Source organism: Dermacentor variabilis, chromosome 3 (assembly GCF_050947875.1).
Source record: "Dermacentor variabilis isolate Ectoservices chromosome 3, ASM5094787v1, whole genome shotgun sequence".
Taxonomy (NCBI): Eukaryota; Metazoa; Arthropoda; class Arachnida; order Ixodida; family Ixodidae; genus Dermacentor; species Dermacentor variabilis.
This window is the reverse complement of record NC_134570.1, coordinates 80706067-80728519: the sequence shown is the minus strand read 5'-3', so window position 1 is coordinate 80728519 and position 22453 is coordinate 80706067. Positions and strand designations below refer to the sequence as shown.

Below are 22453 nucleotides of genomic sequence, written 5' to 3'. Positions count from 1 at the left end.
TCATACATCTGAAAAGAAACCTGCCCCGCGGCGTCAAAATCACACTGTATGCGGACGACATCTGCATTTGGAGTGCGGCGCGTTCCCGCAGTACCACTCAACAATGTCTCCAGCGAGCGCTAGCAAATACATCGGCCTACCTAAATCCAAGGGGTCTGAAATTGTCCCCCGACAAAAGTGTTGCCATGGCTTTCACGCGGAGGTGCATAGAAAAATACCCACTAGTGTTGGGTGGTCGTGCCCTTCCATACGTCAAGACGCAAAGGTTTCTTGGAGTCACGATCAATAGGAACCTCACATGGTCGCCCCAAGTGAAAAAACTGAGTGAGAAGATTTCCTCGGCGTCGCACGTATTCCGGTTTTCAGCCGGATCACAGTGGGGCAGCAACTGTCGATCAATGGTGCTCCTCCGTAAGGCCTACGTCGACGGAACACTATGACGTTACCTCCCGATCCTGCACAAAGTGTGTCTCCCACCAGCAAGAGAAAACTTGAGGCAGCACGAAACAACTGCCTTCGCGTATGTCTTGGCCTCCTGAAGGGGTCGTCACGCTCAGGAACTGTAGCAGAAGCTGAATGCCTGCCTCTCGAAGTGCTATCTTCGCAGGAGACACTTCGGATTCTTTTCCGCCACGTAATTCATACGCAGACTCACTTTTTAAAGGATATTTCTAGAACCCGTGCTACATCTAGCTTCGGGCAGGCCGTCGGAAGCATATCTATTTTGATTCCTGATCAGGCGTCATAAATTATGCCACGAAACATTTCACCATAGACACTGTCTTCACTGGAAATCATGCCATATATACCTGGAATCAGTGCGAAAAAGAAAATGCCTGAAGGAGCGACTTATCAGATAGCTCTGGAATATATCCACAAAGAATACGCAGCCGCAACGCACATTTTCACAGATGGCTCTACAACTCCACATCCTTCATCGTGCGGACTTTTTGTTCCCTCTACAGGACAACAATTCTCGTTTCGTCTTGAGCGAGCGACATCATCTACTTCAGTGGAGCTATATGGCATTAATGAGGCCCTTCTGTATGTACTTCGATAGCAGCCGCCAGAGACATGGGTGATTTTCACAGATTCAAAAGCAGCCCTACAAAATATGTAGAACAGGCACAAGCGTTGCAATAATCAACATGCAGCATTTGACATTGCTTATCTTCAACACAGGGCTAAGATTGCTGGGTATTGCATAAAGTTCCAGTGGATACCTGGCCATGCCGGCATTTCGGGAAATGAAAGAGCGGATGAAGCTGCCAGAAACGGACTCCACAAGTTCAAAAGAACATTTTTTACAAAAGCCGACGCTTCAAACATGGCAAAAAAATATGCCTATCAAGAAAAAGACCGCATCTGGAATCTGGCGCTTCACCGAGATGACTTCCTGCGTTACATTGACCCAGAAATGAGACCGAAAATTCCACGACCACTTCCTCGACACTTTGAGACATTGTACCATCGTCTTCGACTGAACGTAGCATACACCAATTATCTGTACCGCATAGGGCTTACCACTAACCAATACTGTGATAACTGTCGAAACTTAGAGACGATTGAGCACACATTACTAGAATGCCCCGCGTACCGCGATGAGAGAATTTTTTGAGCAACAAATGGACATCATTTGCCCCGAACCGTTAAGGTTATCCAGCATTTTAGGTCCAATGTCCGGCCCTTTAAAACAGCGACGGGTTTTGGATTTCTTGTTCAAATACCTGTCGTAAATTGGTCTAATCGGAAAGCTTTAAAAATTGCGCACTTCATATACAAAAGCCTAAATTTACCCGCCATGTCACCTGCAAATATTAGTATCAGGTCTACTCGGACATTTCATATTTATTTTCATCCTCTTTTTTTCTCCCGCTCTCTTCTGGAATCTTTTAATCCCATTCCCCACCCCTATACAGAGTAGTATGCCAGCGGTTATATACGCGCCAGCAAGATTCTCTGTTTTTCTAATAAAGAGCCCTCTCTCTCTCGCTCCCTCTCCCCGCTGCCTTTCAGTCACGCCATACATAGCACCGCAGACTCCTCGTCGCCATCTTAACTACTTCAATATCACTCGACGTATTGCTGATATGCTACTGAAGTCACTCTTTCAACTCATGCTTTCTTTTTGTCTTTAGCGCGCACTGACCGCCTGACCGGCTCTTCTAATGCTACAAAAACATGTCGCCAACGACACCTGTGAATGCGTCCTAACCTCTCGCCTTCCCAACGCGCCCCCAACGCGTCCTAAAATTTTTTCTTCTCTTTCTTGTGCTTCCTCTCCTTTCTTTTTTTGTCTTGCGGTCGCCCTGCTTTTTTTTCTCCTTTTCTTTCTTTTCTTTTCCCCCCGCATTCCCACTTTCCTGCTCTTGTCCTTCGTCGTGGGAACGGAGCTCACAGACGTCGGACGACAGCGCTCGTTACCCCTGAGGTCTCTCCCTTTAAAACCAGCCGCCAGCGACAACACCCGCACGTGACGTCACTGCACTAACCCTTTAAAGCTAACATGCCGAGGATGACGAGGCCGCCTTTGACGAAGATAGGTCCTTCTATCGAAACGTTGGCCAGCCTTTCTGAGGCACCTTATCCCTGTTTACAAATTTTATACCACGGTGTGCTATTCCATCCGTCAGCTCCTTTCTTGATTTTGGACTCGGGTAGCAAGTGTGGTTTCTACGCCGCTAAAAAAATTAGGAGAGTAAAAGAAAGAGGAGGGACTAGTAACATATGTGTGATGCTGTCCCTCCGTGCCGCTACCGTAGTATAGAAGGAAGAAAAGGAATGTCGCTTGTGGAGGTTAGTGGAGACAAACGGAGGGTGTGTACGTTGGCAGAGAAGTGCTATTTTCGGCAGCATGACACTTGAATGTCTCCCATCTCATCCAATAATGCGCGAACTTTTAAAAAATTATTCCACTAGAACCTTCTGAAGGCGGAGCCCTAGAAACTCCAGTACATAAACAATATTTCCGGCGGGGCCAGGTGAAGGGCCGTTTAAGAACACTTCTGTCTGAATTCGCCACACGACCATATGCCAGGCGTGCTCGTCTCTTTGGCCTTGTAAGCTGTCAGGAACTCATCCACGTTTATGGTGTAGGAAGTTGAGGGCAGTCTTCAAATGACAGCCATGTGCAGAGGGGAAAACAAATCGACATCGCATTTAACAGGCACTGAGTACACCTTGTGGACTTACTAATGAAATCCTCAAGGTGTGTGCTGTTAGGGTTGGCGTCTGACACCACGTGGCGACAGGTGATTCACCCTACCCTCTGAGCCGGAGCCCACGGGCGACCTCATCCCCTTCACCTTCTCTTGGCCGGACCCCACGGGGCCGGAGAGGTCATTCACCCGACCTTCTCCCCGGATTCGTCGAAAAGAGGATCGACTTCTCCATTCCCGTGCTCAGTATTGCAGGAGGAGGGGCCCTCTCTCCGTGCCTGTCGCGTGTCATTGACGGAAGCAAGGTCCCGCCCAGACTTGTAGAGAGCCTATTTAAGGGGCTCCGAAATGTACTTTTGAGACTTCATACTTCAGACTTCATACTTCATGCTTTTCTTATTTTCTTTCAACTACCTTTGAATAAGCAGTGCAAGTTTCGCACTAGGAAATCGTCTCGCCCCTGCTTCGTCGCCATGATCTACCGGATGCCTGCAGCCCGCCGACAACGCCACGCTACCCAATAAGTAATGTCGGTCGAGCTTCGATAGGCAGGCGTCGCTACTTCTCGGCAGCAGTACGGTACGCTACCCTGGAGTACGCAACAGTACTAAGGCTACGATTTCTTAATTGATAACTGAAATTTGAGTAAATCTTTGTATACGAAGGCGAATTATAAAGTATTTGCCCCCATTTGTTATTAGCCAAAATAAAGCACATACAGGCAATTACAAACGAACGTACTATTCTACGCACCTTACACTACTTTTCCACATAGTCCCATCCTTTTCCAATTTGTCCCATCGCAGCACTAAATTTGAGATGCCCCTGTGGCAGAATTCGTCCAGCTGACCACGGGACCACCGTCATACTGCTGTCATGGCTCCATCGTTGGACGTGAATCGCTATCCTGCCAGGAATTTGTTCCGCGGATCGAAAACGTGCAAATCACCTTTCCCCATACCTGGGCTGCATTTTCCTATGGATTTCGATAGGCGTTCTTCCCTTGCTCTATAGAAAACGAATCACACTTCATTGCTCGTAAGCCGTGGACGTGTGAAGCACCACTGCTATCTTCGGCATTGACAGCAGCGCCGAGCCGCGGTGCTACCGGCAGATAAGGACGTGCCGGTCCAACAAAGGTCCACCGCTGGGATTGGATATGTTGACTTGGATATGTTGCCGTAATTTGGTAAAAAAAATAGGGGCGAAGACTTTCTGATTCGCCTTCGTATATTGTGGTACGGGGGTCATCTTTAACTACAGCTATGTTTTGGCAATGATACAATGCAAAATTAAAGAAATGGCGTCCATATTTTTTTAGTTGTTCTGTTTTCGGCTCAGCATTATTGGCTTAGATAAAGTACACTTAGTGTTAACGAAAATTCAGTGTTGGGTGTGGCTGACACGCAGGTCATATTTTTTTCTGAAGATTTTGCTGCTACATTAGGTAACGGTCTTTCTTGTAGGATGAATACGGGGACACGCCACTACATGATGCTATAGGAATGCAGAACCAGGAGATCGTTGATCTGCTCGTGGACTTCCCTACCGTGAACTTTACCATCACGAACAAGCGCAGCTTCAACTCATTCCATCAAGCCGCCTTAAAAGGAAACACGCAGTAAGCTTTCTTGGCACGCTGTGCACGTGTGCATAACGTATGCGCTTCAAGCCTACACCCTCGCAAAGTAAAGATGCTAAGCAGCGAACAATGCTGTTGTAGCCTTGTTTGATAATGAAACTTACGTAGCCTTTCGCGTCACAGTGCTTTCTCAATCCGGCATGCTGTGGATGTTCACGTGGGTTGCACGCTGACCACGTTTTGCAGTTGTGTATGTTGCAGTCGACAGGAAGGACATCTGTACCTGAAAGCGCTGACCCATCTCCTACGATGCCAGCACGCTGCATGTTCGTGCCACCTAGGTAGTCCTCTCGGGGTTGGTCCGTGGTCGTGCGTGGGATGTGAATCAGATGGCAGTGGTTTTTCTCCACAGTGAGGCGCCATGGAGTAACGCCCACCTATTATTAGCCTGCCCATGGAATGTCTTCTACGTGAAGGCTTCATGATATGCCCTAAGCCATTGGAAGGGTTTGTGATTCAATATAATTTCGTCTCCACTACTCAACTCTCAGCTGCACTGTACAAGAAATGCTCCCTTCCACCCAAGTATAACATTATGCTTCGTCTAGGCAAGGAAATTGCGTACTTTATTACGTAACTTATTTTCCTGTTTCGAGCCCTTGTCCACAACCTAAAGTATCTAGTGATTTGATCACTGCTCTTCTAAACTCTTGCTATAATGGCTCCGCAGCTACATGACATCATGCTGCTGATCACTGGACCTTCGCTATCTAGGGACGGCATCTCCCGTTCGATCGACGCTCATGAAGAATTTTGGGGCGCGATCGGAGAGCTTTGTTCGATACGCGTTCTGTTCGGTTGCTTAAACGTGACAAAGTGGCAGTATGCAAAATTTGTGAGAACGGGGCGGAGAAAGAAGCCAATCGGCAAGCCGTGAACTCCCCAGAAGTTTACTTCCCTCGTTTGTCGTCTGCTTGCAGATAATATACTACAAAACGAAATGTCTTTTCGTCTTCCAATGAATGAAATCTCCGTCTAAAGAATATTTTTCTTCTCAAGGTTAAACGTGATTTCAAATAGTAACGTGTGTGACTACTCCGATTTCTAACTATTAGTTTCTTTGTGTCGTCCCTAGGTGATGTCGCGCACAACGAGGAAAAAAGGAAAGGAGAAACGACGGGAACAGGGACGCACTTTTCTTTAGGCCACAACAACATTCCAGTGGCTCGCTGGCACCAAATGATGCGGTTGAGTTCGCCGCACAACCAACGCACTGTTTGTTTCGAGAAACGAAAGTGACGCCAGTATTCGCTTTCTGCCATTTCTTCGAACGAGTTTCGCACCTCCACTGCTCTCGTTTCTCCTCAAGCAACGCCAATGCAAAAAACCGAAGTTCTCATCGCAACCGCCAGTTCCTCGAATTAAACTATGGATTGTATCCGAACGTGCCATTCCGCGGCGGAAGCCGCCGCTTGGATCCAATCCAATCCACCAGACGCGCCATGCGAAGCCGGTCTCGTAACGAGCCTATGATCGCTCCAAACTTCCAAACTTCTCGTCCCGTTCGGCACCTAGCAGACTACATGTTCGGTTGCAGGATGATTGAAGAAGCGTGTCTTCATTTTGACGTCACCAAAAACGTGGCCGCGCCCCGCGGCTGGCGATGTCAGCGCGGAGTAGGCCAATCGCGCGCTCCGGTAACCGAACGAATGCGCCGAACAACGTTCTCCGGTCGCACCACTGATGAATGTCTAATACGAAGATGCTGGTTGAAATACTGTCCGCGTGTCGCTTACTCGCCTTCAAACTAGTCGGTAGGTTGTTGCTTTGTATAGCGCTCGTCTTCAACCTGTTGGAAGGGAAATGTTGAAGTTCATTGAGTCCTCCTTGCTAATTAATCTCACCGCATACTTAAACTAGGTGAATATTTGCTTTGATTGACGTTTTTGTTGTTTCCCTTCTCAAAGTGCAACGGAAAGGATTCTTTCCAAGAAGCCAGAGCTTGTGGACTTGAAGAAAAAGGACGGCTACTGTGCTCTGCATCTAGCGGCAGTCAACAACTACTGTAGCCTCGCGAAAATCTTGCTGACGAAGGTATGACCATGATCAGTACACCTTATGCACTATGTTAATTCAAGAAAGTAGACGAGTGATGAAACAGTTCATCGCCAAACAGTTTTGGCTAACTCAGGCCTTCCAGGACTGCATGAGACACTACTGTGCCTACATCTAGGAACTTTGAACCAAGTTATGTACACCTCTGACGTACGTACAGGCAATGCTGGAATGGAGGAAGGAAAGAGTCGTTCAAGTCAAGCTCAGTGCCAGCATAAACCTACATGTTAAGCAGCTGTTAAGGTGGCCTTTATTGCGCAAGTTTCGAGTTGAAACTTGGTGGTAAGGTAAGAGGGACCATTGTCACTAAAGAGAAGTTGCGCATAGAATTCAGAAAACCATGACGCATAGTCAGCAGGAGGAGTGGCTTAATGCAAGGTGGATGCAGCCTACGGCGATCACTGACAAAGTTTCGGTGGCAATTCGGAAAAAGACGGCACAGTAAGTGGACTGTAACATGTGCTATTGGCACACTAGGTACACTCATAGAAAGACCTCACGGTACTTTGGAAAAAGGTTGCCATAGTGTACGAGCTCTGTTGGCAAACATGTTGCGTTCATCTTGCAAATATATTTGGTGTTCATGTTACAGGCAACGTCAGCTTTCGCCTCCATTGTTTCCTATGAATGCTCAATGCTTAACAATTTTTTTGAGACTGTCCATGGTTTCTGTAATAGTTCTTACCTGTCTTCAATTAAAATACTGTTGTGCGGAATGAAACACCACGCATGCACAGTACAGTGAACGGCACTTGTCATCACATCTAAATCTGATGACAAGGAAAATAAATTTATGAAATAGTTGGAGAGAATGAGCTACCTGAAGGAATTGGGGGGGGGGGGGGGGGAGTCTTGGTGTCTGAAGCGTTTGCAAAAGACGTAAGACGCGGTGATGAAAAGGTGCCAGGACAAGGCTAAACCTGTGGCAGTTCCCTTTCGGCACTCTTTGTCCCACTGCTTGAAGAAGGTAATGGAGAAGTACGGCACGCCTATCACAAGTTTTCAGCCTCGGTAAGCTTGCTAAAATGTGCCCATATTCAATAACGGCAAATGAAACCCGGTGCTGCCCAAATAGGTGTGCTACGATGTTCATCGCTTGTGTAATAGGCCTGATGTGGAAGGCACAACTACATTGTGGAAAGTCTCATATCAGACAAACAGGGCACTGTTTCAATGATCGACTCAGGGAGCATTCGGCATATGTAAAGGTGCAAACGTCATGGGGACGGCCACTTCACTGATAATTGCCGAACATGCGCGCGCACTGCGGAGCTTGCAGCTACACGTGGGCTACGAAAACATCAACAGGAATCTAAGAGAGAGAGATAGGTATTCGAGGGGTTCGGTATATGCGGAGAAGCCAATAAGTGTGTAAGCATGGCATGAACCTCGCTGACAGAGAGGAATAGTATATTCAAGTAGTACCTCGGGCCCGTGTGTAGCTGCGTCTTATTTGTTTATTTTGTTTCAGCTATTTTATGTACTGATAGGTTGTTCTTTCACTTGTAAGTTTAGTAGTAGAAAGTATCGCGCGCGTCGTTTAACTCTTCGTTCCTAAACTTGTTTCGCTCGCAAACGTGCCTTTCAACAAAAACCAACCGCTTCGCTTTTACGCCTGCTGTTATACTGGAAATGACTGTCCCAGTGCGCACCGTACCAAAGCCATATAAAGCATGAGCAATGTGTCTGCAAAACTGCTTCCTCATGCACTCTCGAAGTAGCACAAAACATGTACCACATTGTTCGCTCTCATCCTCACCAGTTTCAAATGGTGTACGTAATCTGATGAGGTTTACTAAATATATTACATCCGGCATATAGCAGTCAAACTGAAACCTGCAGGCTTTTTGTTTTCATCGCCACAGAAAGCTCTTGTGAAAGCTTTGAAAGCCCACATGAAAGCGCTAATATTTCTACGCGTATTCTTCTTTTTTTTTTTTTTGTAGGGCCACTGTACTGTTGACCTAAAAAACAATGAACAACAAACGGCACTCTTGCTCGCTGTGTACAAAGGCTACTGCGACATTGTTGAACTGCTAGTCGAAGCCGGCGCAAACATCAACGAACCAGACGAGGACGGCGACACTCCCATGCACGTGAGCCTGATGAGACGATCGGAGATCAAGGTCCAGTCTCTCAGTTCCGTCATAGCGCCGGCGACGAGAATGGTAGGTGGCACTTGTTGATGCATGTTGTCCGCGATGGACGAATGGAACGATGCCTACAGGCGGGTATTCATGTCGAAACAAGCCTATGTATGCCGCAAGGCGTGTAGTGGACGTGCGACGAACTATTTTGAATAATTAGATAGGGAATTAGAGGCAAAATAACATTTACTCACTAAGCTTCATAGAAGCCACTGACATTATGGTATGCTAGCTAACTGCAGATGCAGTCTGTAATGTACAGTTTACTAACTAATGTTCCAATTACTTATCTGACGGGGGGGGGGGGTGCTCTAGCTACATATTTTAGGGAGCTAGTACCGAAAAAATAACCTTGTGATAAAAACGCTGCACCTTGCGCTAGAGTTCGTGGGATAAGTACTAATACATTTCCACTGAATACAACTGAAAAATGATATCCTTTCGTGATCTCGGCAGTCTCATTCTGCTATTTTTGTTTGACGTCAACTGCTTCACAATAGTATTTACGTGCTAATCGTATTTGTTTTTCATCTGTGCGACACTCCCATTTATCTTTGACGTAATAAACTAAGCGCTATTTTTATGTGTACCTATGCTCCTCAGTTTTAAAACAGACCGGTTGAATTATTTTGTGTGCTTTATTTGGGTGAACCTCTTTCCGTATTTGTACGAGGTCACCTATATCGGTCTATCACTTCTTTTGTTATAACCTACTGCCCTCTGTAATGCTTTCAGAGTAAAGAGGGCAACTGAAATAAACTAATAAATAATAATTAATTAGTTACTAATTAATGAAATGGCACGAATTGTATTGTTTTACAGCTAACGTTTGACGAGCTGAGAAAAACAGCTAGAGGCATTACGGAACGCAACAAGCAGGAACAGCGGTCCATTCAACGGCCCTCTTTCACTGCCTATTTCTCGAGACTGCGGTTCACCACAGTTTCTAGCAAAATTTGTGCTCTGTGTATACTGGCTGGATTCGTCTGCAAAAAATGTCAGTTTGCCTGAATTCAGTAATCATAGACTGTCGTGGCAGAAACACACGGCATATAGCCCAATATGAGCGGAATGTCGCATACAAGAAATTACAGGAAAAAGAATGCGCCTATTAAATGCATTGTAAACAGTCACTTTCACCGACTTTCCCACACGTCAGAAGAGCGACTTCAAAGACTTTTAGCTAGAGGACTGCGCCTGTCTCTGAGTTCCACGAGCGACTTCTAGTTCTCTTGTAATAGCTGAGGCTCACCAATCACCATTTCCAGTTATGCGAACTACAGAAACATGCCGGCATTATGTCCGTCTTCAAACCCAGCATAAAAACCACCCATTGGCTCTAGACATAATGAAACGAGATAGAAGTTATGTTCATATAGAAATTCAAGAAAATCTTCACATATTGCCAGGAAATGAATGTTGGAACTCAGACATCGAATATCCTCCATGGCTGCTTACAGTTCCAAAAATCGAATTGTCAGTAGATGGGATATTCATAAAAAGAGACATGTTCATTCAAGCTGCTCAACAACTAGCACTATACCAGATATATATGCGGTATTCAGGATACACACACGTCTATACAGACGGCTCCAGTACAGCAACCTATTCAACTTCATCATTCATTATACCGCACCTCAACAAACAAGAATCATTTAAGTTATCTCGTGCGACTTCGTCCACAACGGCTGAACTGTTGGCAATCCTATGTGCGGTAAAATTTATATTGTCAGGAACAGATGCACAAAAATGGGTAACTTTCAGCGATTCACAGGCGGCTCTAACATCACTCTGCAGCACAAAGGGGAAAACATTCTTCGACAGCATATTATATGAAACACTTAAATACCTCACAAAGGCAAGCGAAGCAAAACATGCAATAGCATTCCAGTGGATAGCAGGACATTGCAACAGTCGTGGCAACACAGCAGCCGATGAAGCAGCACGACAAGCGCACCTCAAAGATGATACGGCTCCGCTCCCAATATCAAAGAATGAATTACGCTGCATTATAAGGACAACGTCTTTCAACATGTCTATAAACACTTGGTTTGACCAGAATTCTAAGAGCTCTGACTTACACCATATTGATCCCTTTATTGAATTCACATTTTCATTGTCATTCGATAGAACTATGGACACGCTTATTCATCAATTAAGGCTAGGCACTGCCTACACAAAGCATTTCTTACACAGAATTGGCCGAGCGGAAACCCTCGAATGTGATTGTGAATTTGTAGGTGAAGATATAAATCACCTCCTTCTAGATTGCCCACATCACGACACACCAAGATGCCGACTTAAATCAGCGCTAATTAAATTAGACCGCAGACCTTTCAGTTTAAGGAAACTTTTAGGCCCTTGGCCAACAACGGCCTTGCAGAAGAGCGCTTTAAAAGCACTAAAGACTTTTCTTGGAGACAGCGGCATTGTTGGACGTTATTAGCGCTTTAATTGTTCTGTTCATTTCAATGTCACTATATATACGCACCTGTTTGGGAAGTATGTTATGTTGACTGTTCTGTTGTGACTGTATGTGATAATAGATTTGCACGATGTATGTACCACCCGCTGACTAGACAATGTGTTATTAGGCGACATTATCGTTTGTACTTTTGAGACTTTCGACTACATAAGTGTGAAGACATTTACCATGTATATTGTATGGACCATGTGTTCCTTGCGTCATAGTCTTCCTGTGGAAACGTTATGTGATAAGTCCTGGTGCTTGTGTGAAAAGATTATTTGATATGTAACCTTGAACCCTGAATGATGTATGACGGAACCACCCAAGAGATAAGGAGTAGCCGGCGCCTTAAATTGCGCGCCAACATCTTATATCATATCAATAAAAAAATGCTCCTATTGAACTCGAACTTAAGGGAAGCTTTGGTGAAATGTTACAAATAAATGCTATGCCATGAGGCACATGGTAGGTGTAACTTTATGTCCGAGTATGCGGTAGTGACTGCTCACGTTATTTTCGCATTGGAGAAGTTTTCGGTCCTCGTCACGCCAATGTCGTCATGCAGTCGTCGTCGCGCCATCGACGTCATCTCGTTGTCGTGAGTCGTCCTCGTTATGCCATCATCTTGTCGTAATCGTCATCCCATTGTCGTCAAGCCATTGTGGTCACACCGCCTTCGTCGTTCTATCGACTCCGCTGCATCTTCGACATCCAGTGGTCATCGAGCTGTCATTGTCATGTCCAATCTGGGTGATCGAGTTTCGTAGCAAAGTGGGCCAGTCCCGGAGTCAAGGCATGCCGCATGGAGACCAAAGAATGGAAATCTCAGAATGACCGCTGCAGATTCTAAATGAAGGTACCCATCGAAGTATGGTGTGTCACTGTGTTGCTTGAATGCTAGTCACATTAACGTTGACGCTCATCGTGGGATTGGTTCTTCCGGAATTTGTTTTTTTTTTTGCACATTTGTCAACCAACTAGGTAATTGTAAAACGTAGCGCAGCTGTCATTCCCTCTTCAACTCCCAAGCCTGCGTTCTGCCATTTATCAATTTATACGAATGTCGCCAATAACAAATGCTACACTATAGCCGACGTCGCAGTGCGCGCGTCTGCAGATCTCGCACGCTGGCTGCCGATCTTGGTTAATGATGCACATTTCGCTGTTCAAATGCATTTTTTTCGATTATTCGCTGATATAATACTGTTGCAGAAAGAACATGAATTTACATGTACCTACAAAAGAAAATAAGAGATACAGGCTTAGCAATAGGCATCAAGGCGTGGGAGAACTTGCACCTTCTCATCGTCTCGCTGATGCTGTCACGTTATCGCGACAGTGAAGAGTAAGACACCGCCAAAGGCGTGAGGTACGAAGTTAATTCTTTATCGGCAGAATTTGTAACCGGAGAAATAAAGCAACGCTCAAAGCACAATGGTAGCGGCGATCACAATCGTCGGTCATAGAAATTTCATCTGCGGGTCAAGCATGTCTGCTAATGACGCGTGACTCATCATGCATTCCAGCTTAATTGCTGGTGCTCGCATACGTTCCATAATGTGCACCCCTATTCGCTCCGTGCACGCAGTCTGACTAGGCAGAATTATTTTGCCACAGGAATGGCCGACAACATTCGATAACGCTCATCTGCACGAAAGCGCATTTTCCGACGTGATAACCATAACACTGGTCAGCCGGTAATGTCCACCGGAAAAATACGGTTGTCAGTATTGTGTGACACGATGCTTTGGCCCCTTGCAGTCTCGCGGGACAAACTCGCTGGTAAAATCACTGACGCGGGGCGAATCATAGTGCAGTACCATGGATCGGGTTAAATGGCTTGAGTCGACAGAGGTGAGCCCTTTTGCACAAACTCGGGAAGGATGACACAGGAGCAAAGCGGTCGGTGCACAACATGGCGATCTTTAAGGGCCAAAATTATGATGATGATGACAGTGTGTAGGAGAGGAACAAGTTTCGGCACATCCCCCGCCCTGACAATCTCAGTATCCTTCGTAAGCGTCCGGTGAAGCCATACTATAGAACGACAAAGTCCAGCATAGGCCTGTGTCGTGAATGGGAAGGAAACTTCGAGCAGGTTCACTGTTCCGTGTGGTGTCCTCTTGAGATTGAAATCTGCCGCGATCTGCACTGTGCCCTCGTCGTCGTGCCAAATACGCACTAGGACTTTGTTTCGTAGTACCAGTTCTGGCGTGCACGCGTAGGAGTTAGGTGACGTTTCTCAACCTTGAACATCAGAAACTTGACGCTTGGTAATGCTGTTGTCGTTTCTGGGTCTTTAAGGAAACTTTGAACGCCGTCATGCGATGTGCACTGTCGGCAAAGCACTCTGCGAAACCAACGCCATTTACTGTCTTTGCACTGCGTCCATTTTGTGCCCATAATGTACGGGCTCTCATGCATTCTGTTCCTTTGCTTAGTGGACATCTGCTCGGTTGTAGTCCTAGTGGTTCAGTGTTGGTTATCCATACCACGTAGACTTTTTTCAAAGTAAAGCGGTCGGTTCTCACAGGTAAAGACAGGGTAGTCTGCAGACGTTCTTCTATGTTGATTGCGCTGCGACGATACGCCTCCTGTCGTCCCCACTTGTACATGCTGAAGTTGATTTGGCTGCATCGGTTCATTCGTAAGCCTTCGTGGTCATCACTACAACAGTAGTTATGCATTGCCTTGCCTGGAAAGCACCGTGACTTTTTGACGAAATTGAGATCATTGTAAGTTTCCGCATTGTGGCTAACCGGACGTATTGTCGAATTTTCTTTTGTATATTCAATTGCTCGGATGTCCTACATCCTATAAAAACGTTCTTGAGGCTTTGATGTGGCTACAATAGTTATTTATAGTTATTTTCATGCTTTTCACGCCGCGGTCTTAAGTCGAACGTGATGAAATCACGTGATGGATGCCTTCAATTACGTTATTTACGTCGCCATTCGCGTTGTCGTTTCAGGCGTGACACTTTCGTGTTCAGGAAGTACTATCATGTCCTTGAAGATTTGTCTTTGCTATTTGTTCTTGCGCATTCTTCAATCTGGTCGTGGCATCGAGCTTCAGTCTTGCAATATCTTGCATCTTGCTTCGGTTTTACCATCGTTTCCTTGCATAGGAGTAAGTCTTGTCATTTCACTTCGGACTATCTGTAATAAGCTTGCACTGTTCGCACTGTGCCCCCTCTCAATAGCAAAATTTATTTTCGGCTTCAATGTAACTCATTCATCACTATAGTCTAGCTGACGGGTATTCATCGCATAGTTATTTTTTCGTCAGGAGACAGTGCTTCGGTTTCTCTCTTTTTTTTTTGTCTATAGGAAGCAAAACCTCTCCTGAAGCATTTCGATGCTGCTGCTCATCAAGTAAAGGCTAAAGAAGCTGGGGGTTTAATGTTTAAGCGACGATCTTTCCGTGACACTTAATTCGTGGAGGCGCAGGTCAATATATCCGTGGTAATCACTACATTAGACAAAATATTTACCTATGAGTGCATTAATTAGGATGTGAAATAAACTATTTCACTGGGTGCACTGTATTTGCGCAGTTGAAGCCAACCGGTGCGCGAGTTCCTCTGATTAGTTAACCCACTCTGCAGCCTTGCACACAAACGGTGGCGAAGTGGTTGCTGTTCGCCCCGCGATCACGTGGCGGAAATATATAGCTTCGTTGCACTTTTACGACTCGGCGAGGCATTGTTACACAGCAGCAAGCTGTCGGGTCACAATTGTCTCTGTTCTTGTTTCTGGGCAGATCGCGAGTGAACTTCTGCAGTCTCCGGGCGTGGACGGCGACCTAGCGTTGGCCTGCTTTCTGGCAAGCAGGGGCGGCGATCTCCACCGGAAGAACAAAGCCGGACGGACGCCCCTGGATATGGCTGGAGGCAGTAAATCCGTCGAGCTGCTTTTAATTTGGAAGACTCAAAAAAGGTACCTCCGGGTATAGTTAGGAACGACACGAGCGGAAACAAGGAATTTCTTTTCTAGAAATAATCACTCCTGATGTGTAAATTCAAATGTGACATTTTAACATGCAGCAGCAGGTACCCCTCCCTCTAACGTTTAGTCGCACTGAGCACTGTTGTGCTGGAAATGTGTGATGAGCCACTACGGAAATTTGAAGGCAACTTTGTTCCCTTTCACTTTGCTCGAGGGGTACAAAACTTCCATTGGGATTAGTCGCGGCAGTGTCACCGCAGGGTTTGATATTGGGCTAGTTGGCGTCGCATCCTGTCATAAATTGGGCTACAAGATAGATTGGCGTTCCCGTTATTCTTGGGCTCCTATGCAAGATATGGCGTCTGGTTAGAAAAGTAAGGGGAACAACGGCGCATTTTTACCGTGAATTTGACGGCGCATATCGCCAAGCCAGTGCTTTCCTCTATATTGGTTCCAAGTGAATGTGCTTTATAAACCACCGTCTGCCATTGTTAAATTGCAATACGTGCCATGATTTACCGTGTTCACTGAGTTAGTAAAATTTATTTCATCATGTCAATTATGCGTCTTTGTTTCATTGTTGATATATGTCCGCCACATAGAGCAATCTAGTTTGATCATTAGACTTGTTCTATACGTGCCAGAAGCAATCTTTCAAAACTTCGCATAGTTTGTAAAGCCTGGTGCATGACGATTTGGACGGATGGATGGGATGTAAACGACGGGCGGCGTCCATACAAAATTCTCCTTGTCATGAAGGTTCCTTGGTCGTGCCAATTTTTTTTCCAGATGGTGTTTGCTCATTGAGTGAACTTCCACATTCAGTTGGCGATTAACTGTTGCAGACTGGATGGGTTGACACTTGTTCGTAATCCAAAAGGCGCTGTCTTCCTTCACTTTCGACCTCGTTCTAAGCGCCATCGCGAAGATAAGTTGCTGATTTATTCGAGCTCACGTGGCCATCTGTTAATTTCCAGGCATAGTTCAAATGGTATATTGACCGTCCCCAGAAATCCATCATTCATGGATTCCATTCCTGGACCGAGACTCATTAAGTTGTGTATACATGCAGTGTGGTATCAATACCAGGTATGTAATTAGACTGGCGTGCGTTGTTATTCTAACTAAACAAAAAAGCGCCTGCCACTGCTCTGTTAGCGCTCAAAGCTTGCAGCGAGATGCGTAGTTTTTCCGTCATTGAAACACTTGGCAGCTCCCGCGATCAGGTAGCGTTCGCTCGCTCCTTGTTCTCCTCGCTTTATTTCCCCGTTCATCAACCGCAATAGGGGCACTTGTGTGGTACACCTTCCTACCTTTTTAACTCCTTCTATAATGGCACATTTCCTTGCCTGGTTTGCTCAAATTAAGAACGAAGAATCACCCTCGTATATGCCGAAATTTGCATCGGAGATGTGCTCTACTGAAGAGACACAGAGTGCTTCCGCTTCCTGAACGCATCTAAGTGTCCGAGCGGACCGGGAGAGCAACGATGCCAAGTGTATTACTAAAAAAATAAGTAGTAAAACGTGCAATCTTGCTGCGAAGCTGGCGCGAAAACAAGGCATGGGTAAATTCGCAAGGCCTTAGCGTTCAAGTTGGCATCGGAAAACGCAGGCCGCTTTACTGTCAGATGCTGTGTTGAAACACCCGTCGCCTAACCTTCTTGCACTTCCCTACATTTTCAGCACGCAGGAATCATCGAGCCCACAGCGAACAAACGGCGGAGCGACCGCAAGCGCTGAATCGGCAGATGGAAAGTGCAAAATGTGCCTTGACACTCCCGCCAATGTGTGGTTCGAACCTTGCGGCCATCGCCTGTATTGCGCGGAATGCTGCCAGCGCATGAAATGCTGTCTGACCTGCGGTGTACGCATTACAGGGAAAGTTTCGGACGGTGAGCAGCTCTCGGCTTCATTGACTGGTTTCATCATTTACAGGGAAGCTGTTAAGGGCTACATTCCCCAATTTCGTGTCTCCGTGTAGAAAAATATCCTGAATATAGCGCTATGCCGGGCCGACCAGCGGCGGTGGTGGCGCAGGCGTTAAGCATTCCCCATAGGTGGGCGGCTCCCGAAGACAGTGCAATGTGGGCCGATACACGGCGGTGGTGAACCAGGCGTTAAGCACTCCTCATACATGGACAGATCCCGCAGATAGTGTGGTGCCGGGCCGACCCGCTGCGGAGGTGCAGGGCGCCATTAAGGGGCTCACATACATAGCTTCGCTGGTCATCCTTCTTCACAGAGTGGAGGGGCAGCAAGTTTCTTTCTTCTTTTTCTTTTTTTGCTTATGTGGCCCATTTGACTTCACACGGCTCCGCCACCTCACTACACAGTAAAAAAAATTGCAGTTGTGCCCATAGGCAAAGCATCGAAAGTGATAGCGATACCCAGCGTTGTGCTCGAGCAGCTCGCACGGTGTGCTAACAAACAATACGCGGACGCGGTATTTCGCGATGCAGAGTACAAGACAACTGCTGAGCAAGAACCATGCCTCAGCAGGTACCAGACGTGATGCAAGGCTGGTGCAACATGCGTCTCACCTGGACTGGTGCTCGAGACCAGATCGACGGAGAACCGGGGGTTGTCTTTTAAGCGCCCACCGAAGCGATTTGATAGATTTAGCTTGACCTTTACTATCCGCTCCCCTCAAACCATTGCACGCACCCTTGTGTGCAATGCACAGGCACGGCCGCTCGATCAAAACGGCAAAAAAGCGCCTCGCGCACAACGCTCATCCCAGCGGCGACGGCCAGAACGCTGCCGTTATTTCGGAAGAGCATATGTTGCAAATCGTGACAGTGCGTCCCCTTGGCTACGCCGTTTGTGCAGCCAAACAGAACGCTCGTCTCCAGAGGTCATATAACCTTATAAGTGTGGTCCGCGCATGCGCCGTCAATAGCAGGGTCTTACTTTAGACTGGTGCTCATTCAAAATTGTATTTTCGTTCATTTGGCTCAAGACCGGTGAATATTATTTTTGAAGAAAACTATACGATGTCACGCTAAACCTAATCACTCACTTTTCATCTCGCTCATCCATTTGTAAGCCGCAATTTCCACTTACCTTATCATTAACTTTTTGGCTCCCTGTAACCGGCACTTATTCGCTCTCCCTCTCTCTCTTTTTTCCTGCAGCTGAAAGATCCGAACTCAGCGACGACCAAAGGAAGCTAGAGTCCAGGCTGAAACAACTGGAAGAATCCAATACCTGCGGAATCTGCATGGAACGGCCGCGCAACGTGGCTTTTCTATGCGGTCATACCTCTTGTGCCATTTGTGCCGAAAATCTCAGCGTCTGCCACATGTGCCGTAAACCCATCTCCAAGAAGATCACCCTGTTTTAGAAAAAAAAAAGATGGACGCCGTTGAAATAAGAGAACGAGCAGGCGGATCTTGTTGGCTATAGGTCAACAACGCCGGCCTTTGCAGATACAATTAAGTAACGAACACCAATCTGTGTACACCAGCCAGCTCTACTATAATTATAACAACGCCTTCTAGACCGACTGGCATCTGGGAAGAACAGGGCTTGTTGTTTTGCTGCGGCTGCCTCCGGATTACTAGCGGTGTCTCTCCTATCGTTTAATTATCCCAGCAATGTGAGAAGGTTGCCTTCTGAAGTCCCCGCTATCCCAAAATTGTAGCTAAACATAACAACGGAGAACGCGGGGCGAAAGAACACTTCAAATAGAAAAAAATTGAAAATCAGCGTCTCTCACAATCTGTGATAGTACAAGAAACACACACTACGTGCAATTACCGAGAAATTGACACAAAGCAATATGCACACCGTGCGTAATGCAGAGCAACCCGTGAGTATTCATGCCGAAATAGTTTCGCCTGAGTATAGTGTGAAAAGTTTTCAGTATGGGTTTTTTCAATTCGCCGCCAATCAGTTATACAATCTTCCACCACGCCCGTACCCGTTGGTTTCATTGGTCGCCAGCATCACTCCCTCTCCGTTCTCGATCTCTACCGCGATGTGGCCTCCCCTCCCCTCTACCGCGCCGACCGATTCCGGGTGCCTTTCTCGGCAGGCCGCCACCAATGGCTCCGCCTGGGTTCAGTGAAACGACAGGTGTAAAGCCGTGAGGGCCACTGTACACGTAATCGTGAATGTGCCTCCGGTACGTTGAGTCGCTCAAAACTCGGGAGGGCGACAACCGCACCCGAGTCTGAGTTCTGGAGATGCAACCTAAGTCGCTCCATGAAGCAAGAACTAAGGCTTCAGTAATATGACAAGCTGCGTGTACTGTTTTCGCAAAGGAATTGCACTTGGTGTATTGGGCGTTCTTGCTATCGTGTTCAAGCATACTCCCTGCGAACAGCAATCAACCTCAGTTGTGGTGGCGCTGCGAACGGTCACAGTCGCTGCACTGAAAAAGGCGCGCAAAAAAAAGTCAGTCTACAGAAAATATTTTTTGAATTTACATGCTTGAACATAAAAAAAAAGGTTCTGCAAGAAAATCTTTCCACCAAGAAACGCTGATAGCTTGAGATGGGAAAAAAGACACCTTTTTGTTCATGTTTCCCGCGGCAAACCTGTTCTTACAAAGTGCATCCAACGAGCTGAGGCAAACACTATTCCAGGGGAAGTTCTTTCTCGCACTTATGATTGAAAGAGGAGCGTGGCTTAGCTTTGAAACGCAGTTAATGTTGTCGAAATTATGTATTTTTTACAGAAGCTTTGGAATGAGTAGAAAGAAAGCCCCCATCCCCCCATGGTGCCATATGATTAAATAAATATTTGGAATGCAGAAAATGCAGTATACCGCAACGCAGTGGTTCTAGTGAGCCACAGTCAGTTTTAATTAAGAGAAGACTGCGCGGTTAATTAGGTGCGAGCTTTCTTCTATTCTTTGTCCCTGTTTGTTTGCGCACAAAAAGTTTTAAGGAGTTGATTGTCATGTTTTTTCGGCTATATTGGCCCGAAATGTACCGCTATCACTGTAAATGGTTTCATCGTGTTCATGTGAACATTCACATTCTGTCACTGTATGCGATTACAGTAATTTAATTATTCCTTGATGCTTTCTGATCTGACGTTATATTGCATTGTTTTTCTGATATCTTATCGTTTGTGTGCGTGTGGGGGTTGAGTAGATAACTTAGTCAATTGATAAAGTTTTGCCCAAAATATATATGTTTGACCCCCTCTAGCCAAAAGCAATGTTACGTTGAGCAACCAATTATTTTTGCATCTATCTCTCTCAAACAGCACTTGTTTTTATGGCTTTTGAATTACGCTTCGTTGTTGCCACAATATGTGTCGCTCGTCTGTTGGCTTAACTGCGGCCTTTCTTTTTTGTCTTCAAATTTGCTGCCGATCTTTCTCCATTTGTTGTTTATTCACCTGCAGTGAAATCGGTAGGCTGCACCATTGTAAAGCTTGTTTTCTTGTTTGATGTTCTTGCACCACATTCCCACTCGGAGAAGCAAATGTATAATGTATATGTTAACGTAGGGCCAAATAAATATTTCTCCTTGTTGCCTGCGATACACTCGGTCTATGATCTGACTTTTCCTATTACGTGCATCGTGAAACCGAATTCGTCATTGGCCAGAATCTTCCGTAAATAGCTCCATTCCCGTACAAAAAAAATTATTGAGAAGCCATTGAAATACCTTTGGTCAATGTTGAGTTTATTATTGAGGAATTATTGAGAGTTTGTTGGAGAATTGTTGGGTTGAGTGTTGAGGGCTCTTGAATATTGGCCACTGAAATTTAATTTAAACACCATTGGGTATCTAGATGTTGAATAATTGTTAAGTTACTATTAATAGTCCATTGTGCTGAGACAGCCCGTTGTGTTCGTTTTGTTGAATGGTGGTTGGGTTACCATTGACTCTGCGTTGAACTGACGTTGTGGTAGTTCTGTTGACCTGTTGTTGAGTTATTATTGTCACAGCACTGAAAAGTACATTGTGGCCCAGTTGAGATGGCATTGAGATTTCAGAAGTCGTCATTGAAGTATGATTGACGTTTCGTTGGGCTAGTAGATTTTTATTCATATATTGAAATTGCTTTGCTGTTCAGACTTGCATGCCCTGGTTCCTGCGCATAACTTGCCCAAACACAAACAAAAGCAAAGGAGAGACTGATCAATTTGAAGTACCTTTACTTACACTAAAGATGCGTGCACATGAAACATTATTACAGTACATAAGGCACCATTACATCGAGCCTGGAGACATAGGCTAGTACCTACAGTACTCTAACAGTGTAAACACATCTGAAAAAACCCACATATATGAATTCAATCAAAACGATCATTGTGGCCTTCAATTTCGACTTAAGTTTATGACTAGAAGGCAAAGCGACTCAAAAGGCAGGGATTAAGCATGCCCTTGTAACAACCAACTTTGAACACATGAACACTTATGCTGCTTGCGTGTGAATACACATCTGAATATGTGACATTAAAATGTTTCGTACACTAACACATCACAGGAAGAGCTACGGCTGACTGTGAGGAGGTAAAATAAGACTTGAAACAAACGGCTTCACGTAAATATGTACACGCTTTAGCTCGTCTTTCAACGCGATTAAAATTTAATGAAGTACCAAAGTAGACTTGCCTGAACTTTTTGTCTTCGATATGTATATATTTTCATGTTGCCCAATTATCTTATAATATAACATCACTCAACTTAGCTATTAATTGACGAGACATCATTTAGAAAGTTGTCGGGCCTGGTGAACACCTGAATCGTGTTTTGGACGAGCCAGGTTTGCTTTCTTCAGAAATAAACTTGTAAAGCTTTTGTGTACTGAATGCAGCTTATCTCCCTGGCACAAGTGAAGTACAAACAGCACACCACTTACTTATGTTAATTTGGTGTACAGAAGAATTTGCTGGTGGCATTTCCTGAATTCAGTGAGCTCATTTTCAGTTAATTTTTCTAGACTTGCACAAAGCGAATGAGAGCACATTTGGGGGCATTTTTCACGATACCCAGCAACTAAGTGGTACCTCAGTCAGTAGAGACAAGGCAAGGCAACACATTGAGCGATAAGAGAAAGAATAATGATTTA

The 22453-nt window shown here is 45.6% G+C and overlaps 1 protein-coding gene across 1 annotated transcript in view; it reads left to right on the top strand.

Moving 5' to 3' along the window:
• The window catches only part of LOC142575941 (E3 ubiquitin-protein ligase MIB2-like), a 95138-nt gene extending 74222 nt beyond the window's left edge, over positions 1-20916 (top strand). The window contains exons 11-16 of the mRNA XM_075685773.1: positions 4625-4779; positions 6708-6834; positions 8802-9023; positions 15232-15407; positions 17102-17310; positions 18553-20916. Of these exons, the coding sequence (XP_075541888.1) occupies positions 4625-4779; positions 6708-6834; positions 8802-9023; positions 15232-15407; positions 17102-17310; positions 18553-18761 (1098 nt within the window). The 3' untranslated portion in view covers positions 18762-20916. The remainder of the gene's footprint in view (positions 1-4624; positions 4780-6707; positions 6835-8801; positions 9024-15231; positions 15408-17101; positions 17311-18552) is intronic.
• The last annotated feature ends 1537 nt before the right edge of the window (positions 20917-22453 follow it).